The following is a 26,154-nucleotide window of genomic DNA, read 5'->3' as shown; positions in this document are numbered from 1 at the left end:
CGCTGGGAGCCTGCATTCCTAAACCAGGGAGCACCAGAGGTAGAACAGATCCACACCGGGGTGGGGTTGGTAGGCAGCCCTCCCACAACGAGCCCTTGAGCCATCAGGGACTGTTTCGACCCCAGGCAGGGACTCAGCTGTGGGCTCCCTGAGCGCAGGGACCCAGCAGAGTAAATGGTTTTCCTTATTTGCACACACTCTGCACGTTCAAATGCAGTGCATTGAATTCCATCAATGAGAATGAACGGATGAAAACTTTGTATTGGGGAAGAGAGGAGAACATGCAGTCTTTTTTTTTTTTTTTTTTTTTTGAGAGAGGCAGAGGGAGAAGCAGGCTCCCAAAGAGCAGGGAGCCCGATGCGGGACTCGATCCCAGGACCCCGGGATCATGACCTGAGCCGAAGGCAGACGCTTAACCATCTGAGCCACCCAGGCGCCCGAACATGCAGTCTTTATGCAGCCTTTCGAAGCTGTGAATTTGTCGTTGGGACAATTCTTCGGTGGGAGCAGGGTTTCTGCGTGGACAGAGCTTGACATCCCCTAGGCTGACACCGTGAGCCACAGTCTGACAAACTTCACTGTAATTCCGGTGCATGGGTGGCCCATCTGTGGACAGTGATGAGTCCTGGCTGCTCGGGAACATGCAGGGGCAGGGGAACAAGCGGAATTCCGGGCACAGTGAGCCCTGAGCCAGGCCCTTCTGCTCTCCCGCTGCGTGGGTGCACATCATGGCAGCCCTTGCTCAAGTTTCCAGAAGGACTGGTTCTCTTCTGCATTTAACGAAGGGCGAAGGGTCCCCTTTCTCATATTTATTCTGAGGGGAAGTTACTAAGTCCCCTGACTGGCCTGAAATCCCTTGGCAATTTGGGGCAGAGCCCCAGCTCCCCCAGCTCAGAGGGGTCTTGGGATGTCTGTGAGCATCCTTGGGCCACCTCGGGGCCGCTCCTGAGCTGCACGGCAAGCCCTCACACCAGGGCATCCGCCACCTGCCCTGGGACCCCAGAAAGGAACCTGGCAATCTACCAACGCTCCTTAGAGCCCCGCATCCCATAGGCCAGCTTCTCTGAGTTGTGCACCCCACCCTCTGACACTGTGACCTTTCTTTGTGCTTCCTAGGTATCTCTGGGGTCCCAGATTGACCTGCAGAAAAAGAAGAGGCGGGCGCCAGCCCCCCCGACGCCACAGCCCCCGACGCCAAGCCCCCTGGTGCCCCCTCGCACGCAGGACAGGGAGGAGAACAGGAAGAGCACCACGGGTGAGTGCGCCGAGCTGCCGTCTGCACGCCCCTGAGCCTGGTCTTGCGTGGAATTCTGGCACTGCTATTAACTCTTGCAGTCGCGTCCTCCACTATGGCATTAACTCGGAAAACATTTATGCTAAGGAAAGAAAGTCTGGAAATAAACACCTGAGGGTTCACTTAGTATCTTACAGGCATATTTTCCGGGCATCATGGAGGCTCGGAGGCGGGGGGCAGGCGGAAAGGGTGGAGGATGGCTGAGGGTGCTCGAGAGGAGATGAGCGGCGCCAGACCGGTGAGTGCGCGCATGTGTGTGTCTCCCTGATGGAAGGATGAGTGTTCTTAGGATGACGTCTGTGGAGGCTATTTGGAAAGACCTCTAGTCCCCAGGAGGTTTATAGATCAGTTGACAGTAGTTCCCTCATTTCTTGACCACCCTGTTTGAAATCGACCTCCGCTTTTACATACGTAGCAAACACACACCCTGATATTTTTGGGAACAAGGAACTGAAAGGAAAAAGGATGGAACCATAATATCTGTGAGCAGAGAGACATGTTAGATCATTAAATGCCACCTCCTCATGTTACAGGTGGCAGAGAGAGACGTGGCAGGGGTCTCTAGATCCAAGAGTCGGGGATGGTTCATTTAATTTTAAGCCAGTCCATGTTTGTAATTTCATTTATGTAGGAACAGATGTTGCTCTTGAGGAGCGGGGGTTGCCTGAGACAAGGCCCTGTGATTACAGGTGCATCAGCTCATTACAGAGGCCGTGCGATGGCCATGTGGGCCTGATGCTACTTTACTTCATAGGGCACCCTCACATTCTCCCCTAGACCCCATGACTGTAGCCCCCAAAAGGAAGACTCCCAAGGATAAGCGCGTACATTGTCAGTGTCCGAAACTCTAATACGAGCTGCTTGGCTGTGTGTCAGCCATTTTTCCCCCAGGCAACACCTCCCTGTTCATGTCTCAGCATTTCGCCACCAGGGAAGTGATGATCCTAAGGAACCATAGTCTATGTTTCATGCCAGTTCATCCTCTTGACCAGAGGAAAATACTACCAGATTTACAGAACCCATGATCAGCAGCTTCTCAAAATAAACCTCGTTGTCTCCTTTTCCGTGACGAGACCCCTGTTCTCCCTGCCGAGCTCTCGCCCACTCTTGTGGCAAAGGGATGACAGCCCTCAGATTTATGGTTCCTGCTTGCACTCGTAAGAAGCATCCACTGTAGGTGGTAGTGTGGATGCAGCTGAGTCGTGCCAACCTCCAGGCCAGACAGCCCATTTCAGACCAAGGGAGGGCCTCCCGACCAGCTGTGAAGGACTGACTGCCGGCTCGTGTCCCCACGCTTGGAGAACCTGGCCCGGGTGCGGGCAGGCAGCCAATGCCCATGGTTGTTCAGGAGAGGGAGGTGGGTGTTTGGAAACTGAAAACTGTACGGACAAGTCCCACTCTAAGGAGCACATTACAGGGAGGAGGTATGGACGGTAGTAATTCACTACGAGCCTCTCTCTCATCTGTCAGCTTTGGTTTGTGAAGATCGAGAAGGAAGCCAGAAGCTCCCTTCGGGCTGGCAGTGACCTTGAATACTTTGAGAGGTCAGGAGGATGGTAGAGGTCTTGGTAACGATTTTAAGGGAGGCTTCCATCCCCATCAGGGACCCCCATGAAGTAACGGTATGCTAGCGATCCCGCAAGCTGAACTTTGTTAACCAAAGTCTAGGCTTTACATTAACAGATACAAATGTAAAAAGTTACCCCTGCCCACACACCCCACACAAACGAGCATCTTTTTATTCAGATACCTAGATATAAGAGGGGGGAAAAATTGAAACTTGCACTAAAATGGTATTGGTTGGATTTGGGTCTGACCCAAGTTCCTTGGCAAACAAAAACTGAGCTTTCTGGTAGAGAGAAGCTTCCAGGACAAAGCCTGTTCTCCCCACATGCCTTGCCCTTGGGGGTGACTTCCGTGGACCAACCAGACAGTGCTCATCCTGATGGCTTGTGGCTTCTTTGCACTTTGAGGTGACAAATGATGTCTAGCCGTGGGGACATCACTATTCTCCCACATCTAGAGAACTGTAATCAAGAGAAGGAATAAGTGGATATGTCTCTTGATGAAGAAATTATATTTCTTAATATTTATTTATTAATAATCTGATGGCAGGCATGAAGCACAGAGTCTCTTAGTTACTACATGACTCCAAACATAAAAGCTTGAAAAAAGCGTTTTTCAAAGAAATACTGGGAAGTATGATTTATGGCACAAGGGATATATACGGCTTTGTTATATTAAGTCATTGACCTTCAAAAATCTTATTAGCAGAAGAAAGCCATTTCTATAAAATGGCAAGTGGATCCCCCAGGTGTCAGCAGAGCAAAGAAGAGGCTGCCCCAAGGGTTCCAGAGGTCAGATGAAACAGAGATGCCCCCTCTAACTCTTTCTCCAAGTCGGGACCCTTTTCAAAACAAAGTTTGAAAATTATTACCCCAAACAATGGAACAGAGTGCTGATATAAATGGGCTTAAAGAGGTAAGCTGATTTAGTGGCGACTTAATCCACAATAGTTAACAGGTAAAAATAACAAGAGGAAGCTAAAAAAAAATAATCCCCGATAAAAACTAACATGTATAAAAGGAGTTCCTTTTAACGCAACAGAGCTGCCGAGGGGGCTTTTAAGAATCATTTCAAGCCCAGCATTTGGGAGTAGTTGTGCCTGCCAGAAACAAATTGCAAACAAGTAGGTATTTTCAGTTTGGCTCAAGGAGAGGACACTGTGTGTGTAAAATGTTAAAGCATGAGTGAGGCAGGATTTGGTGCCATGAGGCTGGATTTGATGGCTAGTGAGTTTGAATTTGGATACCGGGCGTGGCTGGATTTGTTGGCAGGCGTGGTTGAATTTGGTGCATGGTGAGGTTGACTTTGATACCAGGTGTGGTTGGATTTGGTGCCATGAGGCTGGATTTGGTGCCTGATGAGCCTCAATTTGGTACCAAGTGTGGTTGGATTCGATACCGGGTGTGGCTGGATTTCGTGGCAGGTGTGGTTGAATTTGATGCGTAGTGAGGTTGACTTCAGTACTGACTGCTGTTGGATTTGGTACCGAGTGTGGTCAGATCTGGCGCCGGGTATGGCTGGATTTGGTGCCATGAGGCTGGATTTGGTGCTGGGTGTGGTTGGATTCGGTGCCATGAGGTTATTTTTGATGCCCGGGTGAGTGATGGCTGTGTGCCTTCCGTGGGAGGGCAGAGAGTCTTCGGGCTTACCTTCTGAAGTCACCCCTGTTGATTCCATGTAGGTGTTGGACGGCAGGTGCCACAAAAGCCTCCCAGAGGCTCTGCTCGGGGGCCCCCCCAGTTAGTGCTCCCCCCGCCCCCACCCTACCCTCCTCCCGACACAGACGTGGCGGAGCCTCTCGGCTTTCCTGGGGAGAGTACTGGTTCCGAGGCCTCGGACCTGAGACCCACACGTACGTGCCTCTTGTTTTCTTTCCCATATGTCAACTGCCCATCTCTCTGCTCACCGGTATCAGGGCTGGGTTTCCAGACTTTCCATTCTTATTTTGGGGTGTTTGTGACGTTCCTCTCCAGCTTTTCTTTCTAAATGCTCAATGCAGTGTGTCCGATTTAACAGTGAATGCGCTCGGAATGCCATGCAGGTGCCCATAAAGAATGACTTAACTCATTAATCATTCACACTGCAGTCAGACCTCGGCCAAAATCGCACTGTGTGGGTGAAGACAGTCAGCTAGGAGCTACTGTTCCTCAAATTAGAACTAACCTCAGAAGTCTGCAGGTAGCAAGAGCCCCCTCAGTCCAGTTCAGCAATTATGGGATTTTGTTGGTGAGCTCACTCCAGCAAGCTGAGAGTGCAGAGGAGAGCCGTGTTCAAGACCTGGGGGGACTTATGAATGAGGACCTTTGAATCGTATGGTCAGTGACCAAGCGGTAGGAGTGCTACCCTGCAGAAAGGGAAACGGAGGCAGCAGAAGGGGAAAGAGCTTGAGTTCCGTCTAGCAATAGCCAGAATTAAAGTCTCATTGTTTTCTACTTCTTGTCGTACCCTGGCTGAGATCGGGCGGTCTTCGTTGTCTCCTGAGGTTTCTTTGGGACTTCCATAAATACTGTGTGTAGCACTCCTCCCTCCTGATGGGTAATCATTTTACATATTTAACCATATGTATTCTGATGGCGTCATCAGCATGGCAAGCCCGTGCTCACCCCTTTGAGGATGACTCAGCTTGGCAGCGATGCTTCATCATAAAGGGGCACAATCCTGGACCATATTCTCAAAACAGTGTCCGCCACTCTATACTCCGCCCAGTGAGCAGCCGGGGCCCATGCGTGGGTGCGGCTTCTGGCTGGGAAGTTCATACTTTTCTGACAGTGGACCCCTTGATCTCTTTCTGTCTTCTTTGGAAATGATGATTAGCTCGCTGCCAGCTTCTGGGTAAAGAAGATAATTGTCGGATTACTTATCTACTGCTGTAGGAAAACTAATCCTGATTCATTCCATCTTTTCTGACAAATACTTATTTTCCATCCTTCAAATATGTTTGATCATCTTGACGTTGGACATGCTTCTGGGAAGCAAATAATGTCTACAGGGTATTGAAAAGTAAAGGATCAGACATCTCAGTCAGAAAGATAACAGCCGAGGTGTAGACAGCTCTGGAGCTGTTCCATCTCTGAAGAGAGTGGGTCTCAAGCCCATGAGCTTCGGGGGCCAACTCTGTGGATGCTGTCCTCATGCCCAGAATCCTCCTGTGGACCCTGGGCGATCCAGTGAGGGGAGGAATAGCCGAGGGAAAACAGCAAAGCTAAATGGCAATTAGGGGATTGTTGCAAGACCAGTAGATTGTGGATGGGACATCCAGGCCTTGCACACTTGCCCACACCTGAACTGATGCAAACCTGCAGATCCCCACTTCCTCCCAGGCCTCCTTGCACTTGGGGGACACCATCGGTGTGTGGCGTCTGCTGGGGAGACTGGCAGGTGAGATTTGGGAGGGCTGCTTCCAAAGGCTGGCATCAGGCTTGGGTAGGAGAGCTTCCTCCTGGGTTTCTATGGTGCTGTGAAATCATTTCCTGCCCCTCCCTTAGAGAGAATGGAACCAGGCAACAGACAAAGGATGAGGTTCCCCATCTTCTTGCTTCATGGTTTCGTCCCGCCCTCCCACCCCGCTCCTGGGCCCATGGTATTCTCCCCATGCTGCCTTCATTTCCCCAGACATGTCATCAGACTCTCCTTGGCCCTCCGATCATAATTCCCCCCACCCTCTTCCCCTCTCGGAAATGCCAGTAACCTAGTGAAGAAGAGCTGGAGGAATGGGGGGAGAGGGGCCCTGTGAGGTAGGGAGCTGGGGCTCCACAAAGTCTCCTCCTCCTCCTGCTCCCTGCTCCTATCTCCTGGCTGCCCCTGCACCAGAACTGAATGCATCCAACTCGGAGCTTCTATTTTCCCAACATGCAGAATTTTCTTGACCATTTTTTGCAGCATCGAAAACCGGGATCTCCTACCCAACCAGGCAGAAAGCACCCTGCCTTCTTTGATTCGGGACTTCAGAGCAGTGAAGGAAAACAAACCCTGTGTTGTCATCTGTCTTATTTTTTCACAAGATGTTGAAACCTGGGTATTCCTTCCACCTGTCACAAGGGGGCTATTGGCTGTTGGCACGTAACTGCTGGATGTGAATTTGGGCCCCTTGCTGGCATATACAGTCTCACCTTCTGGTCAGACTTCTGGCTATTTGCAGCATTGTGGAAGGAAGCTGAGTGGAGATGGTTTTATGCCAGCCATAAGCTCTTGCACTTCTCCTGCATTCCTTGTAAAAGAAATGATGTGCTTCTAGTGGAGACCGATCCCGAGTACCTGCAAGGGCTGGGTGGTCCACGAGGCATGTCACATGTGACATCTTACTCAGTCCCCACCCCAGCGCGGGGGGTAGGTTCTGTCACTGGAGGAAACTGAGTCAAAAGGACTTACATCACTGGCCCAGGGTCTTATCACAGGATAGGTTCAGCAGGAATTCTCGTTAGGGTATCTTGACCCTCAGTTGCTGCTCTATCCACCACCCGTCCAGTTTTCCCCACCATTCCAGAAACTCCCACGGGCACATCTTTGGCTTCGCACATTCCTTGTTATACAGATAGTATAGTCCACTCAGGTTGTTAAAAAGAGGAAACATACATTTTGTTGAAAACCGTGAGCTCAGCCAACCTCAGGGATAAGAAGGATGAAAGAGCTGATGGATACTGGTCTGTACACAGATGAAGGAGGTGCAAGAAGACGTGAAATGGGGCGAACACAGCACCACCCTTCATTCTGATGTCTCTCCAGAACTTTTGGTTCTGGCCATTTTCCCTCACCCTGACCCTGACTTCTGTTGGATCTCGGTGCAGCCCCCATCCTCACGCTTTGCTGATAGACCCCACTTAGCTGCTGACAGCCTCCCCTTCCACTGACCCGAGAACTCGCTGGACGTCAACCCTGAGCCCAAGCCCAGATGCTTCATTTCCTGTCTTCATGCTGAACTTGTTACCAATACCTGGCACAGGGCGATGAAAGCCACATTCACCTGCAACAAAGATAAATGGGGAAGACCGTGTGTTCTAGGTCAGCGCCGCATTTATCTGCCACCCTGCACTCTTTTTGAGCCAACGAATGGTCTGTAGGCAGAAGAGATACAGTGACCACCCACTAATGCGTGTTCTGACTGAAGAGGCCCCCGTACGCAGCCCGATCTCCAGCTCCGCCTGGGTATCGGAGGGATGTGAACTCTCTGCACGCTCTAGCCACACACCCGGCCGGGGTCTCAGGGACCCCTCCCACCACGCCTCACGCCTCCAGTCCAGATTCCTCCCCCATCCAGGTGTTTACTCTTTACCCCCACGTTGTATTGCACACATTGGTTCAAGCCACTTGGAGGCCATGCCAGTCTTATTCATGTTTGTATCTGTTCGTCAGCAAACACACAGCATTCACTCAGTAGCAGAATATGCCAGAAAATGTCTCCTTGTGAATCACTAAGTATCAGGTTACAATGATACAGCTCTTCCCTTCAGCTTCATTGAACTGAGATGGGTTCCAGGCTAAAGGGCATCCAGTACCAGCTCAGCTCTGTCTATGGGATACTCTCCACGGGGTCAGCACTGCGTCAAACCCTTGTTGTGGTCGCACTTGAGAAAGATGTGAGGATCTCAGGAATATCCAGCATCCTAGCCTCCGCTTCTTTCTTACTTGTTTCCGGCTCTGGCCTACCCGTTAGGATGCCTTCCAATGGTCGCCACCTCCTGTGTTCACCCCCTTGTGTAATCCCCTACCCATGAACATGGACTGGGTTTAGTGACTAACATTGCTGAACAGAATGTGGCAGAAGCAGTGGGATGTCACCTGTCACTTCTGAGATTAGGTTTAAAAAAAGACTGTGGCTTCCATCTTGGATTCCCTCTCTCCCTCGCTCATTCTGAGGAAAGCCAGCTGCCATGTTGAGAGCTGCTCTGTGGGGAGATCCACGTGGCAAAAAAAAAAAACGGAGGGAGCCTCCAGCCAACAGCCAGTGAGGAACCGAGATTCTCAGCCCACTGAGCATGAGAACTGAGTCCTGCCAACTCCCGCTGGAGGGAGCCTAGAAGCAGATGCTCCCTCAGCAGAGCCCATAGTTGAGACCACAGCCCAGGGGCACCTCAGCTGCAGCGCTGTGAGAGACCTAGACTCAGAGGCAGCCAGCCAAGCTGTGCCCACAGAAACTGTGAGATAATTCATGCTTATTGTCTTAAGCATCTGCGTCTTGAGGTAATGTGTTCCGTAGCAACAGATCACCAGTACAAGCCGAAAGAAAGAGAAACCCCTCTCAAGCCTACCTCCACAGTCGGGGAGCCCCTCATCTCCCGGAACTGGGAGCCCAGAATGGGACAGACTGCACTTGGGTGAAGCCTAAAGTTGTCACCAGGTACTGAGGCTCTTTCAGTGTCTTCTCTAAGTCATCTTTGGGGTCGACCTCCTCTTCAGGCTGGTCCTGAGGGCGCTCCGTGCACCACATCCAGACACCAGAATTTTCAAAGGAGGCAGAGAGACTATCTCTTCTAATGGTTGCACGGGGAACCTTTCCCAGACGCCTCCAACTGCAGTTTGGAGTTATGTCTCACTGAGCACCGTTGGGTAATACACTGCCCCAGTCTCTGCTGAGAACGGAGTCACCCAAGGTGATGGAAGCCCATCCCGACAGCTGGGGACAGGATCAACTTCCTCTGGAAGTGGAAGTCACTGGTCAACACCAGAGCTCTGTGAACTGGAAATGCAGGGAATGCATGCTGTGTAAACAGCCCACAGCTTCCCTTACACTCGGGTCGCAACCCTAGGTTTAGTTGCCGTCTGGAGCTCATCAGGCATGTTGTGAGCGGGTGCAGAGAGAGGACCGTGAGCCAGTGGGGAAGATAAAGTAGACAGAACGCAGCCTTTTCCAAGTCAGCTGAGGGGCCAGTGTGAGGTGCGTGTGCCCAGAGCTCGTGGACTTGCTCTCTGCCACCCCCCCGGGGGCAGAAGTGGGGCTCCTCTCTCCCCGGTCCTGCTCTCAGTGCCTCCTGGCGGCCGTGGCCGGGATGGCCTGTGGAGTCTGAGTTGGTGTATACTTATTGCACACATAGGAGGAAAATTCCTGAGCTGTGCCCCGTTTCAAAGCCTTATAGCACAAACGTCACCGTGAGTATAATTATGGTGACAGTGGAATAGGGCTTCCCGGGTCTGTCTTCTGAATTCCATGTGTTTCATGCGAATAAGCTTTCCTACTAACCCGTCCACATCTAATCTTGCACTTAGGTGCCTCGGGTGCATGGCTTGTGCACATGGAATCTTTTTTTCCCCTGCAACTTTCTAATCAGCTTGCTTTCTGCTGACATTGGATTTCAGCGGAGCCTTCCTTGTGAATGACCATGATGCGGCCTATGTGACTAGTTGCATTGCGTTGTGTGTTCCCAAGACTTGCAGAGCTGGTCTCGACTGGGCCTTTACCAAGTCATCCCTCACCTATTCCAATGAGAAGACCCTGGAGATTTAAAGATCAATGCGTACAGAGTTCAAATTACAGATCCTCAGTGGGCTTTATATTTTTACAATTAAACTATTCACTGACTATCCTTTTAGTAGACATTTTCCTATGATAGGTTTGAGTACATCAGTCTTCCCTTGGCTATACTTCGCTGGGGTGATTGGCAAAGGATTTTGAAGGCATGCAGGAAAAATGGGTCCCTGTCCCCTGATCCAAATGACCTGTCTAGTCATAGCACCTCCAGCAACACCACGGAGGTTTCTAGGTGGTTGGTTTTCAATCTGTGATTAAGTAGCCCATTCTAAAGAATTTTAAGGAAATTCTAAAATAGGGAAATAAAATGAGAGAAAATAGCTAGCCATTTTCAATTAGACATAGTAATTTGAGTTTGCTTCATATAAAATTCATAATAATCATCATAATCATAAATCGTATTTTAGGCAGAGTGACTCAGCAGAAGAACCGAGGATGTAGGAGTACGTTGGGCACAGCTCTGTGGCTTACTGGCAAATGGCTGTAATCAAATCCCCACACTCTGGGCCAGATGCTCCCTAAAGGCTCTGGCTCTGTGATCAGCCGTGAACTTGCCTGAGCGCAGAGCAGAAAGCAGGAAAAGATAGGCAAGAATTTTGCTAACACCCCTCAGTTGAGACCAGGCTTCTGTTTAAAGTTACCTAACAGCGTGCTCTAAAATCTGAACCCAAATTAAACACTTTGCCTGTCTCAAAACAAAGCAGTTAATCTTCAACCTTATGACACAAAGACAATTCTGGGAATCTTGTTTGTGGTGGAAGCACCCTTGAAGCCTGGCAGGTGTGTGGACTTCAGAGCGAGCCCAGGGAAGCACTCTTGCCCTGGTCTGGTGTTTGTTTGCCATTTTCCTTCCCTGAGCAGGAGAGCTGGCCACACAGCCACTCCCACTGCCATGGGAAAGGGCGAGCATCCAGGAAAACAGGAAGTGGGTAGTGAGCAAATAGAAGGAAACTGGTGACTGTGGGAGCAGAGCCTGTCCCTACTCAGAAGCGTGTTGGAAAAAAAATGGAACGGGATCTTTAGCCTGGTGTTATCGTACCTTGAAAACCATGAAATCCACCCAGCATGAACTAAAGACTGAATGCTACTTAGAAGCAAAGCAGTGAGAATCACGATAGGGCTACGGGTAGCATTTTTAAAACTCCCCCGAACTTACTTCCCTTTGCTAATTATTTTTCAGTGCTTTATTTACAAGCTGCTATGTCCCTGACCCAAGAGAGAATTGAAGGAGTTAGTGACAAGTCAGTGCAACAGGTGTGGGCTGGACCCAGCTCACACCAGCTAGTGAGAACAGACCATTGAAATCTCGGGAATTTTGCAAGCCAATCGCTAAGCGGGACTGTTATTAAAAAGTCAATTATGTAAGCTAAGCTTACAAATAATACAAAAAATATAACAAACATTGAAAATTCATCAGTTCCTAATGATTTTACGACATGTTACTATTTCTGGGTTTTTGAGGTTATATACGTATCTCGAATCACTATGATTCAATTGCATTGCGACAGTGAAAATACCATATAATAGTGTGCTATGGCGCATCCCCTTCCAATGCCACATGCAGCGACTGGCATCCATAGCTGGAAATCAGTCATAGAGGGTTAAGGGAGCTGAGGGTTATATGGAATTTACAACAAAGAGGGGTGCCTGGATAGCTCAGTCAGTCCCACTCTTGATTTCGGCTCAGGTCATGGTCTCAGGGTCGTGAGTTCAAGCCCCGCATCGGGCTCGGCGCTCCGCACCGAGTCTGCTTGTTCCTCTCCCTCAGCTCCTCCTCCCCACCCCACTCTCTCTCTCTCTCTCATAAATAAATAAAATCTTTAAGATAAATAAATAGATAACTTCCACTGTTTAAAAAAAAAGAATTTACAACAAAGAGTATCATATATTTTATTATCGCTTGTAAATTTTGTGCTATCCATGCTTTATATCAGTAGGACTTTATCCATCAATCTATTGATGGATTGATCTATCTATCCCTTTTATTTTTTCCTGAGAGCCGGTTCCTAACCATTTACCAATCTACCACTGCAGAGGAAGAGCAAATAGAAGTAGGAATGCTGACAGCAAATTTATCTTTGGTTTTCATAAGCTGTTTGCCAAGCCCCATGCTAGCACAAAGAATCTCAATGGGTGTCTGTGTCTCTTGAAGCTTTAACTTGTAGCATGAAGTCAGACTGGATAGAAAAACCTTTTTTTTAACATCAAAAGATATGAGGACTTCTTTCTGAATTCATGTAAATTTAAGTTCTTCACAGAAGTAAGGAATGGACAGCTTGATTTTTCAGGATTATTATTAGATATCATTAGTCCAAGAGTGAATAGATTAGGAAGAAGCATTCCCCTGCTGACACTAGTCTTCTAGATTATTGTTTTAGGATTTGTCTGAGATGATGTGAATTCAGACACAGCCCTTCTTTATTTTAAGCCCTATCCCTGAGACCCTCACGGGCTTAAGCTACTTGCAAGGAATGGCCCTTTCTCAGAGGGGTCAGTCTCCCCCTGAGAAGCTTCCCGAAAGGGGTTTGCTTCTTCAGAACAGTAGATCTCAACACGCATGTGTGAGTGAGGTCTTTCTCCAGCTCAGCAAATCAATCCGTATTTTCTCAGTTAATGCCTGAGCCTTGCTCAGGAACAGCATTATCAGGGTCGGGATGGATTGGTCTGCCATGAAGGGAATCATGAAATGATATTATCTGTTTTCCCCTGGAGCTCTGCAAGTAACTTGGACTTTTTGCCAAATGGTAACAAATGGCTTTTGCCTACCGGCTGGCCAGCAACTCTCCCTGCAATGTCTTTAAGGTTGTAGCTAAATCCGAATGATTGTATTTGACAGCCTAAAAGACAACAGTGAGTTCAGTGCTGATTATGATCTGGTTCTTCCAAGGGACAGAACTGTGTATCAGTAGACCTTTTTAACAACTGACATCCACAAAGACTAGGAGGAAACAGAAGAAATAACAATCATATAATGCGGCCGATACATCACGGTCTACGGCGTTAAATCTCCAGGGGCTGGAAGGTGAATGATGATGGTGATATTTATTTTGCCAGAGTTTGTCTTCATATGTTGCCATTTATTTTCCCCCCACAGTTTATTGCTGTGCATCATTCCCTACTCATGCCAAGCGCTTCTGACGGATGTCCCTTCCTGGAGCTCCGTACCTCTGACTTTCCCCGTGCCTCTGCTATCCTGACTCCCATTCTCCTGTTCTCCTACCTGTCGGCATAAAAGGGCTCATTTGTACCCCCGCAGTCTACTTTCTCTAGAATTTACGTATAAATGCATAAACAACAGAGATTTGTGTGACCGACGTTCACGTTTCCTCACAGGAGGTAAAGCCTTGTCTGTGCAGATTCTAGGTTGATCACCTTGACCTATCCGAAATTACCCTTTCATTGGTTCTTGGGTATGTTTCTGTTAAGGACCTTGCTTTATTCTGATTCATTATTAATTTGTGTTTTTCTTATTTGATATACTCAGTTACAGAATATATTCTCCATTTAAAGTAGATTGTGTCCACAAAGTGACCATGTAGTCAATTTAGATACACCTGAAATATTCTGTCTACCTGGTAAAACTTAAGTGCCTGAAATACGTGAACTATATAAACTATATAACTATATAATCTGTAGGAACTCACAACTCATACACACACACACACACACACATACACACATTCACACACATGTATATACATACATACACACACACATACATACATTCAGGAATACATAGGACCCAACTTTTTTTAAGTGTTTCTCAGATTTTCCTATTACTGTGTTCTCTGCCATGTAGATGGTTTACAAAAAGAAAACAGAGGAAGGGGGATGTGTCTTGCTTCATCTGTTAATTATGCATTCAGTCATTCACCCATTCATTCACCAAACATTGAGAACTCGCTTGATGCCAGGCTTTGTGCCAACAATGGGGGCTATACAGTGAAGAGCACATGTCCTCTGCCCTTGGATTTCACTCACCTGTGGCCCCCCACACACAAGCAAAGAAGTAATGATGATTCCATTGGATAAACGCTAGTCTGGTGGTTTGTCCAAGTGGTAAAGACACTCGAGGGTATGATGACCATATCCACATGGGCATGCTGCCTTCTCTTTCTGGAGTGCAAGGTCCCTTTCTCATCTTGAGAAAACCCATCCAGTTATTGAGAATGAGTCACCTCGGCAGTCCTAAGACAGAAGGAGCAGGTGGAAATAATCATGTTAAGATTCAGGGTTTATGAAGAACAACTTGCTTGCTTTGATTAACTTTGATCATTGTGCAGAGATGCACTTGAACCGGAGAGGCTTATCATGTTTCTCTCCAAAAGATGTTTTAAATGTTATTTCTCAAAGTAAGAAAAAAAGAATCAGTGAGTGTTTTTTACTTGTATGACTGTTGTCTGGTTGGTCACAATAAAACTATTAGTGATGATTAAGATAGGAATTATCAGAGCTGACATTGGTATTAATAATTAAGAAATACAAGCTAGAGCTTACAGAAATATATAGCTAGAGCTATATAGAACCAATCTAGTGCCATGTGTTGGTGGAAAAAAGCCCAGAAAGTTACAGATATTACTCACAAGGAAAGAGAGGACAAGTTGGTGTCTTTTTGTTTTGTTTTTTGTGTGTGTTTTCTTTTTTTTGCATTGAAATAAAGAACTTTTGTCTGATAAGTAGCAATCACTTGACCTCAAATTATTAAGTGGGGAAAGTCTAAACAAGAAAAGGTAATGTTTACCTAAATGTTGGGGAAAGCATCAAGATTTATGACCCAGACATTAAGATTGTAGAAGATTGTATATAATTAGAGCAATGAGCATTTGTGAGAGAAGTAGCTATTATGCTGAAGAAAAAGAGCAGTCGAAAAATCTTAAGGCAAAAAGGAGACCAGGGAAAGGTAATGTTACTCATAGAATTATTGATTATGAAAACATAAAATATAAAGAAACATATGTCAAACTTTACTGAAAACAAGAGGACATAGATGTGTGCGTGTGGACACGGAGAACAAACTCAATAAAGCTACACCAATTCACATGATGAATAGAATCAGCCACAAAGTTAGCCAAAGACATGGATTTTTGGTTTTATCTCAGGGCTCTCTTGCACCATGATGGCCTGATACACAGCTGGGGAAAATTCAGGGCAATTCGATGGCCAGGATTCCGAGATCTACATATGTCATGACACCGGACTAACCAGCGTTAGAATCTTCTAGGTATCAGATTAACTCAGTGAAACATTTTTCCTCCAGGCATTTGCATTTCAGAGAGGTTTTCCTTTCTGGTTCACCTCAGAACCCATCCCTCCTGGGGGTTATTCATTCTCCATAGAAGTCAGAAGGAGATCTGTGTCTTTGGTCCATAATGTGACACATGCTATCAAGAGTCACAGTAAAAGAAAATAAATTTGTGGCCGTTCACGTTTCTAAGCAGAGACACAGATCAAGCAGACCTGGTGGCTGACCCATAGGCCTGCTGGTTGACAGAGGAGCCCCTCAGGAATAGAGTTCTGTAGCAAGTGCCAAGGTGAAAGAAAAATTAACTCTATGCTGTTTCTCTTTTTTTTTTTTTTTAAAGATTTTATTTATTTATTCGACAGAGAGAGACACAGCGAGAGAGGGAACACAAGCAGGGGGAGCGGGAGAGGGAGAAACGGGCTTCCCACTGAGCAGGGAGCCTGATGCGGGACTCGATCCCAGGACCCCGGGATCATGACCTGAGCCGAAGGCAGACGCTTAACGACTGAGCCACCCAGGCGCCCCGACTCTATGCTGTTTTTCAAGTACAAACCTACAACTACAAAAATTCACTCTATGCTGTTTTTCAACTGCAAATGGCATAAATTCTTCTGTTTTCATCAGAGACAATATCAGCAATGGATAGTAGAATGTGCTGTAATTTCATGCAATCCTATTTATGAAGATTCTAAAATTATTTAGTTGTAAATAAATGTTCCTGGCTCTGCAGATGAAACAGTTTGGGAAAATCTTAACACAGTTTACTCACTGGCATTTTATTTTAGCTCCCATTACAATCACTCACACGTTGCCCCTGCGTGGTGATGCTTATGGACTGCCCACCATCATGGTTTTCCTGTTGATTTGGGTCCTTAACTTGGTACTGTGTATTCGCAACTTCCATATCTGAGGGAATCTGATTCAAAACGTGTCCACGTGTGGACTAACGTTCTCTGTCACAAAATGCACTTCTCTATAATAGAAACAAGGCTACAGATTAGAGGAGGTGAGGGCCCTGCACTGAGGTATGGAAGGTGTCTTGAGTCAGCCAATTCTACATCGTCCAGGAGTTAATCCACTCACAGAGCACTTCTGTCCCCTCTGAGTAGTGTGTGCGTGCGTGCACATGCATGTGTTTTAACTACTTCCATCATTTATATCCAAGGAATGTGGAGCAGGAGAAAAACTCAAAATTGTTTTGGCCCTTATTAGTCACCATGGTAAAACAACAACAAGCAAACTTCAAACGCTTCAGTGAAAATGAAGGTCCCAGTCATAAAAGAAATGAGTCTTGGGGATATCTGTGGCTTATTTGTGGTTTATTCTGTAGTTCCCATGCTTCATTTGTTACAAATACAAACACAGAATTGGTAACCCTGCCACCCAAAACTCTTCACTGGAAACTGCGAGATTAAATTTATCATCACTTTCTGTGTTTATTTTGCCCTTCAAGACTTTTCTACAACCTTTCTCTTTCTTTCTTAAGAAAATAATAAATTTTTATTACTAAGGGTGAAGCTGTGTAAATGTCAGGAGGTTATATCTTCCCATCTCCTTCAGTAAAGAAAAAAAATGACAAGAGATGAAAGGTTCTGAGGTTATTTAGACTGGCTACCTTGTTTCCAGGGCAATAAATGTGCTGTCCAGTCCTTAGGGAGTTAAAGTGAGGGGGGGAAGATAGACAAATGTGTAATCTAAATCAGAACACAGTGGCCAGCGTGCATCACCCTTATTTCTTTGGCTTGTGAAGAACTAGCATTGATGAGAAAACATACCTTCCCATGTTTTGACTGAATTAGAACCGGTAAGTGGGGAACATAAAGACTTCTGGAATAGCACAAATTCTAAATTAAAAGGAGAAAATGGACAGCAGGTGGCCACATCTGGCCTACAGACATGCCCTATTGTCCGAGTGGAATTGCCAATATTAAGTTAGATTTGCCCCAGAATTTTGTTGCCCCTGGAATGCATAAAGAGCCTCCCTTCTGTGCTGTCTCCCCTTCTTTCAAGGCTGGGAGATCACCCCGCACTGCACACCCCACCCTCCACACAGCCCCACCACCCTGGGGATCCTTTGATTTATCATTAGTCTCGGGCTGATGTTTTACCAAAAGGGAACGGAAGGGAATGTGCTTGTGTCTTGAATCAGGCTCCAGCCTCTATGTGGACCAAAGCGGAGACTGAAGCCCAAACCTGTGGAGCATCCGTTTCAAGGAAAATGACAGAGACGTCGTTCTTGGTGGGAGTAAAGAGCATTTGTAGCTCTAGCCTGTTTCTCTCATTGACATTGCTGCCTAATCTCTGCAGTGTTGGATTTGCAACCTCGGTCTCAGTCAGGTTTCTCTGCCCCGTCTTCTCTCATGCAGGCAAGCCCCAGGCCGGCCCCCACAGGTACAGTGTTGACAGAACCAGCAGGGAAAGGTGCTGGAAGGCAGCGCTTGCCTCGGGGGCGTGTGCCAGCCCCTTTTCTGTCCCTCTCATTGCTGCTGTCACATGAATAAGGGCAGAGTGGTACCCTGCTGGGGACCAGGGTGTGCTAGGGGCCGGGGCTCCCGAGGCAGTGACAGATAGGTTATGTGTGAAGACTGAGTTCATTAAGTTCGGTGAATATAAAAGAATATAAATGGTTTTAGATTGAGATCTTTAGTCTCTAGTAGTGAAATGGTTAAGTCTCCATTGAATACGGCAAGTTGAAGCAGAGGAAGCAAATTGATGAGATTTTGTAGTTTCTATGTTTTATTTTTTAACAGTTTCACTGACATGTAATTGGGGTGCACACACACACACAAACTTGTATACACCTGTGAAACCATTGACACGGTCAAGATAGTAAACATCCAGCACCCTTCCCGCTTCCCAGTGCCCCTCTGTAGCTGCATTTAATCTGTACGTATGTGTGTGTGTAGACACACAAATGAAACATCATACACTTAACTACACAGATAACCTGATGGCAGTTCTGTAACTTTAATGGGAAAAGAAGCTAACAAATTACAATTTTTAATAGCCAAAATTCTAAGTCAATTGAGAAGCAAAGCTCTACTATAATTAATTAGGTAATTGTTAAAATGTAGAACATCAAGGGTTCGAACTGATGACGTCCGTGATAGAGTTAGTTATGTATTGATCTGACGGGAGGGAGACTAGTCACAGCATTTTTAGTCAAAGCAGTAGTTTGAATGCATTATCTGGGAAATGTCAATACACACACTCTTGTGCACACACGAGCCACTGAACTATTTCTCCTCTATCCAGATTTTCAGGAGGAAACAAAAAGCTTGTTCTCTGCTGTGTAATTTTCTCCTGCTAAAGAGGCATGAGTCTGTGAATGAAGCCACACATCGGGTGAATTCAGCCCCGAGGAGCCCAGCTGCCCATCTCAGGCGAGGTTCTGGCTGCATTCAGGGGCCAGCCACCTGCTGACCCCAGCCCTCCCCCCTAGGTTAGCAGGCAGCCAAAGGGGGGCTTATTGGCCAGATGGAGTTTCCAGGGCCACAGGTGTCTGTCCCTGCGTATTTCAACCACCAGGGGGAGCCCTGATTATCCTCTGGTTGGACAGTGGTAGGGAAAAATGGAAACAAAGTTACAAAAAGCAATCATCAGGGCTTTAAGTTTATGCCAATCTTATGTTGCAGAGTGGGCTTCAGGGACTGTGCTCATAGCGCTGAGCCCCCTCTGTTTCGAAAGAAGGGAAGGTGAGGCCAGAAAAGTGTGGTGACTTGCCCAGGATCCCACAGCTGAGGAGAGCCTGGGCTCCGATTCGCAGATCCTCACTCACTGTTGCTGGTGTGGGGACGGGATCCAAACAGGAGCGTAGTGGATATGGCTGGTGTCTGTGTGTTAGGAATTATCTCTACCTGTATCTCAGTCTGTCGCTCTGTGTCTGTCTGCCCATCTGTCCATCCATCCATCCTCCAGGCACCTGCCCATCAGATACCTGTGCACAGGAAGTCAGAACGGCATGCAGGCTCCGCCCCACGTGCACTCTGCAAGGACTGTGAGCTTGGCCACTTAGCCCTCCCAGAAATCATTGCCAGGCCTTCTTTGGGGCCTGACTTAAGAATTAAGGAGAATATGGTCCCTTCATGGTTAAGATGGGCACTCACCTAGGGACCGGGCAGAAATCCTGTACCGCTCGAGTGATCTCCAGCTCCATCCCTCATCTGTCCTTAGCACTTTCACCTGTGCCCCCTGGCTGTTGGCCGGCCAGAAAACAGCTGCTGCAGGGGAAGGACCCTCTGCCAGGACTGGCGGCAGGGGTCCTGGCAGGGTCGGCCTCGGAGGGGACTCAGTGTTCGCTGTTCCCTCCCCAGAGAGGAGAAAACTACGCCCTCCCTGTCTGTCCCTTAATCCTGTCGAGGGCAGTGCTGTTGCTAACATTCTCACTTTAAAAAGGAGAAACTGAGGCACAGAGGTGACAAGAAATTTGACGGAGGCCAGAAGCAAGAACAGGTTAACATCAGGCAGGACTTGGCACCCCGCAGCCTGGTCTGTGTCTCCAGAGAACAGACAGAGGAGCTGCTTTTTGCACTGGTGTGGTGGTCTCTCTGGCTAGAAGCTCACCCCAAAGTCCAAGAGCTAAGAGCAGACGCGTTTGTGAAAACAGCCGAGAGCAAGGATCGGGCTGCAAAAAAACACCGCAAATGGGGGGACCCAGCACAGAAGGAGGTTGGAGGATCCCAAAGACCATCCAGACAGTGACCTCATGTCAGCGCCTCTCAGGCTCACAGATTGTACTAGAATGCCCGCTGCTTTAACATTTTCTTACAGCAGCTCGGGCTGCCGCCCCGACCCCACAGCCTGGACCCCTTGAACAGTAGACATTCACGCCTCACCCTGCTGGAGGCTGGGAGGCCAAGGTCAAGGTGCAGGCAGGGTTGGTTTTCCAAGGCCCCTCCCTCTTGGCTTGCTGTGTCCTCCCTGTGTCTGCATGCATTCTTTCCTGTGCACACACCCTGGTGTCTCCCTTCTCAGGGGACACCAGTCAGATTGGGTCAAGACCCACCCTAAGGGCCTCGTTTTAACTGAATCGCTTCTTCAAAGACCTCATCCACATGCAGTCACATTCTGAGGTACTGGGGGTTAGGACTTGGACATAGGAATTTGGAGGGAACACCACTCAGCCCAGGAAGCCTTGCTTACCCTGGCAGTTTGCTGGGGGTAGGACACAGGCTGAGGGTTCTGAGCTGTACCCACAATAGGAGCACAGGGTAGTGCCCAGGCTTGACCTTGCTGCCTCTCTGTCCAGCTGTGCCCATTTTGCCCAAAGCAGGCCATGTCCCATGCCGTCCCGATGCCACCGGTGGGCCACCGTTGCATGCGTGTCCTGTCTCTGCCCCAACTTTGAATTCCATCGCTGCCATGCAGCTCACTCACACCCCTGTCCTTGCTTCCGAATAGCACCTTCGAAGGCGGGCCAGGAGACATTCCCACTACACAGCGGGGGCTCCAGTTTTCTCCACAGTCCCCAAATAAGGTGTCCCTGACCTTCTCCTCCTCCCCTGTCCCCACACACCTGTCAGCTTTCACCTGGATCTTGTAGACATTTGTGAGTGTGCATACACGTGCATGCACAAACACACACACACACACAAACAAATCAAACCTGTCTAGTCTCTTCGCCGTGTCAGAAATACCGGGGCTTTGGAGAGAATTCCTAATAAGCACAACACATCCTCTCGCTTTCCCTCCATCTTCTGTGTGCGTGTTACTTCTGTGAAGATGTTTTAAGTGTAACCACTTCTAAATGTTGCTCCAGAAGTTCGTGTTATTCACGCAGGTCTAATGTAATGAATTCTATCTATGGTCAGAGTTCTCACCAGTTTCTCCCCACTGGGAGGGCTTCCGAGGAAACGGGGCCCACGAGTTAACTGAGGAGGCTGGGTGGCCGATGGGCCAAGGACTCGGCTTTGCTCAACCCACGCAGGGCTTCCTCAGTCAGCTGCATAAGCTGCTGAGTCAGTGTGTAGGCTTTTTCTTTTTTTTTACTTGCAATGAAAAACAGCATTTAGAGGTGCCTGGGTGGCTCAGTCGGTTGAGCCACAAGGAAATATATAAGTTGCTCTTAACCCAAACGTGGGCATGAATGAGAGTTCTGAACCAATCACCGTGACCCTGGGAGTGCCATGCACCCATGGGCTGCAGCTAGAATGCACAGACCAATCACCAGCAAGGAGGACAGGATTCCCACGTTTGGTCGGGGTCCATCTCCCAGGCGACCTCAGCTGAGGAAGTCCGACCACATATGCTCAAGCCTAGCACAGGGGTTAGGAGGGCAGACTAGAGCCGGTGGTTGGGCATCTCATCTACCTCTCTGTGCCTGAGTTTTATCTTGAAAGCAAAGGTGGTTTTGAGAAATACACCTGTGGGTACCTGTAAGCATTTAGAACAATGGCTAGCTCTCAACAAATCTTAACTATTATGAAAGTGGGCAACATTTAAAATGCAGGAGATCGTGCCTTAAAATCTTGATTTCGGCTCTTTCAAAAAAAAAATTAGATACGGCAACATCAGTTTTCCTCATGAAAGAAAGTGCGGGATGCAGTAGCTGCTCAATTTAGACAGACACTGACTCCTCTCTGTGCCCCATCCCCATGCCTGGCCTCACTTCCATCCCTCACAGATGGTCCCTGACCCCACAGGCATGTCAGTTTGGATCCCTGCTCTAGTGAAATTGAAGCAATAAAGTAATTCAAGCGCTCATTTTAAAAAACCAGAAAAATGTAGGGGCGCCTGGGTGGCTCAGTGGGTTAAGCATCTGCCCTCGGCTCAGGTCATGATCCCAGGGTCGTGGGATCGAGCCCTGCGTCGGGCTCCCTGCTCAGCGCGGAATCTGCTTCTCCCTCAGCCTCTCCCCCTGCTTGTGTTCTCTCCTTTTCTCTCTCTCTCTCTCTCAAATAAGTAAATAAAATCTTAAAAAAGAAACAAAACAGAAAAATGTGAATATTGTATTGTCACATAAGCCCTAAGCAAAATGTTGAGTTTTCTCCTTCATATGCTCACACAAATGATGCAATCTGTTTCTGTCTCCCTCCTTTATCTTAGGATGTTAGTTGACTATACATATTGCCTTTGAAGAGACTTCTTAAAATGTGCCTTTTTACAGCTCGTGGAAAGGAAGCGTCCCCCACTCATAAGGTAACCCCCCCCCACTTCCAGGACCCTCTGCAGGAGGCCATGCCCTCGCCCTGCCTTCAGAGGGCCGCCAGGCCATCTGCAGCCTGGGCAAGCGTGGGTGAGTGTGAACACCACTGGGTGTGCAGTGCTCCCCAGGAGGTCAGCCTGTCCCTCCCTCCAGGACAGCCGAGCCGGATGCTACAGGCCCACACACGCCACCCTCCCCGCACCCAAGACGGAGTCCCTGGTGCCAGCCAGGCTCCGAGCTGCCTCCCAGGACACGTTGAGCCGTGCCCATGGCTGACAAGGCAAAGATCATGTTCAGCAGCAAATGCCCCTGTTTCCATGTGATGGTGAAACAAAAGCAAACAGGCCACGGTGCCCTCTGGGATGGTCCGAGCCGGTGTGGCCGGCTCTTAAAGGTCTCCTTCAGTTGAGACCCTTGAAGTGGCTGCAAACCCCCAGTGTTGATGGGAAACCTCCTCCAAGTCTCAGCAGGCAGCCTGAGCACCCGCACAACAGGCTTCTTGACTAAGCCATTGCCCTGCGGTAACACGGCGACTCAGGACGGCAGCCCAGAGCGACGGAGGACGGAGGCAGCACTCAGAGCGGCAGCTGCACCTCCGGGCAAGTGTCCTTGGGTTTATCTGCCCGCCACCTCTGTCAGGACCGCAGGCAAGCGAGCAGAAAGATGAACCGGGTTGTGTCGCTGCAAACGTCCGCGCTGGGTCTGCTGTTCCAGCAGGTCGCTCCGTCCGAGAAGCACGCTGCAGAATTTCATGGACTTAAGTGCATTAGCCTATTGCAAAACGAACTTTTACTTTTCGGAACAATTTCAAAGCGTGAGAAAGGTAATGAGCCCTTTTAATGAGGACCGCAATCACCAGGTAGAGGTGGAGGTGAAGATAAAAACACCAGGAGACCTGGGCTCAGCATTCTTCTCCAGCCCCTGGATATGACCTGTTTGATTCTGGAGGTGATTCTGGCCTCAGGAAACCAGTGAGCAAATGAGGAAGGCAGTGGGCCCAAGGATGTGTCCTGTCGTGGGGCCAGGAGCGCAGATCACGCCGGAATGCCAGGAGTCACTGTACCTTCATGCCCTCGGGAAGTCAACAAACCCGAGCTGCAGGGGGATGTACATGCTGTCTTGTCCTGCCCCCATAAGAATCCAGGACCCTAATAATTCTGTCTGGTTCTGCGTATTGTGAAGTGGAAGCATGTTTAGAGACAATTTGTACAAAGTTGTATGAAGGCATCGTTCTACACCCCAGGATATTCCGGAAAGGGAAGAGGGGAAGGAGCCCCCGAGCAAAGGACAGGCTGTTTTCCCCACCAGACTTTGTCACTCAGGGCATGACCGAGTCAGGATCCCGGCTTCATCAGACGGATGACGGGGAAGAAAATGTGTGGAGAAAAATCACATCTCACCAGGTTTAATGGTTAGAGTTGTCTCTGCAGAGTTTTACCTACAGGACGACCTTGTACCCAAATATATGATTGGGTCAACTTTATTAAAGGGAATCCAGCTTAAGGCGGTCCGGAGTGGAGGACGGACGGGCCCCTGTTCTTCCTGGCCTGCATGGTGAGCCAGGCTCTGGGTGCCTGTGAGGACAGAGTACTAGCTCGCAGATTCAGCTGTCCTGCAAAATACCTTTTAAGAAAATAGACCTTTTCTAAAGGATGCACAGTACACTTCTAAGCTGTCTGTTTTTTTAAGAGTTACCCTCAAATAAGCCTCATGAGAAAATTCATCTTATTTTTTATACCCACTGCTTTGACTGAGATAATCCTCAGCTCTACTGCCCTCTGGACTCACCCGCCCCAGAATAAAATGACTGAAGATACTTGTAAAATTCAAGACACTGGGCGCCTGGGTGGCTCAGTTGGTTAAGTGACTGCCTTCAGCTCAGGTCATGATCCCACGGTCCTGGGATCGAGCCCCGCATCGGGCTCCCTGCTCTGCGGGGAGCCTGCTTCTCCCTCTCCCACTCCCCCTGCTTGTGTTCCCTCTCTCGCTGTGTCTCTCTCTGTCAAATAAATAAATAAAATCTTAAAAAAAAAAAAATTCAAGACACTGCAGTGTTAAGGACCAGCCATTTCTAAGGCTGGTCATAAGAAGGTCACATGTGGAAAGGGACAGCACTGGGCTGTCGGGACACCTCACACAGCGTGACCAGTGAGCTGGTGACCTTTCTCAAGCCACTTTATCCCCTTGGCCCAACATTCAGATACAGATTTGGACCAGAGCATCTGCACTCTTCCTCATTCTCTGCAGACCGTGGACTTTGAAGTCAGGGCCAAGAGAAGGTCCACGTGTGCTCAGCCTCCCGAGGGAGCGCCTCGGGACAGCTAATCTTCAGTGCAAATCTGTGCTGTTTGTACTGTACCAGGGCCTAAAAACCAGTATCTGCTGGAGAGAGAGAGAGAGAGAAGCAAAACAGTAAAAATCACTGCTCATGAATAATCCATCCATCTCTGCCCAATACTCAGTGCAGCAAAAACGATGAAGCACTAAGATCCCTTAGTGCTCATAAAACATCTCATTTAAGAAATGTGTTCGTGGTGGACCTGTGAATATGGGGGTAAGAAGTCGTATGACCATGTGGTTTTTAATTATTAAAATGTGGCAGTCCAGAGAAGAGTGAGTAACAGAAACATGCAGAGGAGTTATGGCAAAAGTACTTATATTTATTTAGGATCCAAGGTCTTGTCTGTTGCTAGAAAAGAGTTCAGTGAGATTTCAGGGGAATGGGAAAATCAGGACTTGTGTTTGGAGTTGGAGAAGCTGGGGGCAACGTTGTCTCTCCACGAACGAGTTCCCTGCAGGGGGGAACCTTGGCTTTGACCTTCACTCGGGAGATCTGACCCATGAGGACGCGGGACTGCCAGCCAGAGTGGGTGCGGCTGGGCTCAGTGGCCTCAGGGACAGAGCTCAGGGGTCAGCTGGGTGGCACGGTGCTCAGAGTGCCCTGCTGTGCTTGAGGTGAGATGCGCTGTTGGCGGCATCCAGCCGAGTTGAGGCAGGTGTCCATCAGGAAGGCGATGCCCATGGAGCCTCTGTGGGATACACACTGGGATGAAGCATCTCCATTGCATCCAACAAGGGCAGGGAGGACCCAGGGCACTCTCTCTTAGGGGATGGGGGAGTTGTTGAGATCAAAAGTGCGAATAAAGGGCCAGGAGAACCAGAGGGAAGAGAACCCATCTGAACCTCCAGAGGGGACATGGGGGACAGGCCACCGGGGGATCTCCCCAGAACTAGAAGAAATGGCAGGTCAATGACAGTCCTCTTGGGCTGTCTGCATGGATGGATCTGGTGCTGAGGACAGAGCCAAAGCACATGGAGCAGATAGTCAAGAGGGGTGCAAAGGAGCTCCCACCTATTCACCAATGCCCCCTTTCCTCTCTGGAACTTTCTCACACATCAGCATTAATCACGGTCCCTCATCATGCCGTGTGGGGTGATCCACTGAG

General features: G+C 48.5%; 1 protein-coding gene across 1 annotated transcript in view; it reads left to right on the top strand.

Moving 5' to 3' along the window:
- Window positions 1–26,154, top strand: part of COBL (cordon-bleu WH2 repeat protein) — a 279,447-nt gene that overhangs the window by 199,317 nt on the left and 53,976 nt on the right. Inside the window, exons 8-9 of the mRNA XM_035026491.1 lie at window positions 1,117–1,255; window positions 4,542–4,712. Of these exons, the coding sequence (XP_034882382.1) occupies window positions 1,117–1,255; window positions 4,542–4,712 (310 nt within the window). The remainder of the gene's footprint in view (window positions 1–1,116; window positions 1,256–4,541; window positions 4,713–26,154) is intronic.

This window comes from Mirounga leonina, unplaced genomic scaffold (genome assembly GCF_011800145.1).
Source record: "Mirounga leonina isolate KUSES-001 unplaced genomic scaffold, KU_Mleo_1.0 Mir_199, whole genome shotgun sequence".
Classification (NCBI taxonomy): domain Eukaryota; kingdom Metazoa; phylum Chordata; class Mammalia; order Carnivora; family Phocidae; genus Mirounga; species Mirounga leonina.
This window is presented reverse-complemented; position numbering and strand designations above follow the sequence as displayed.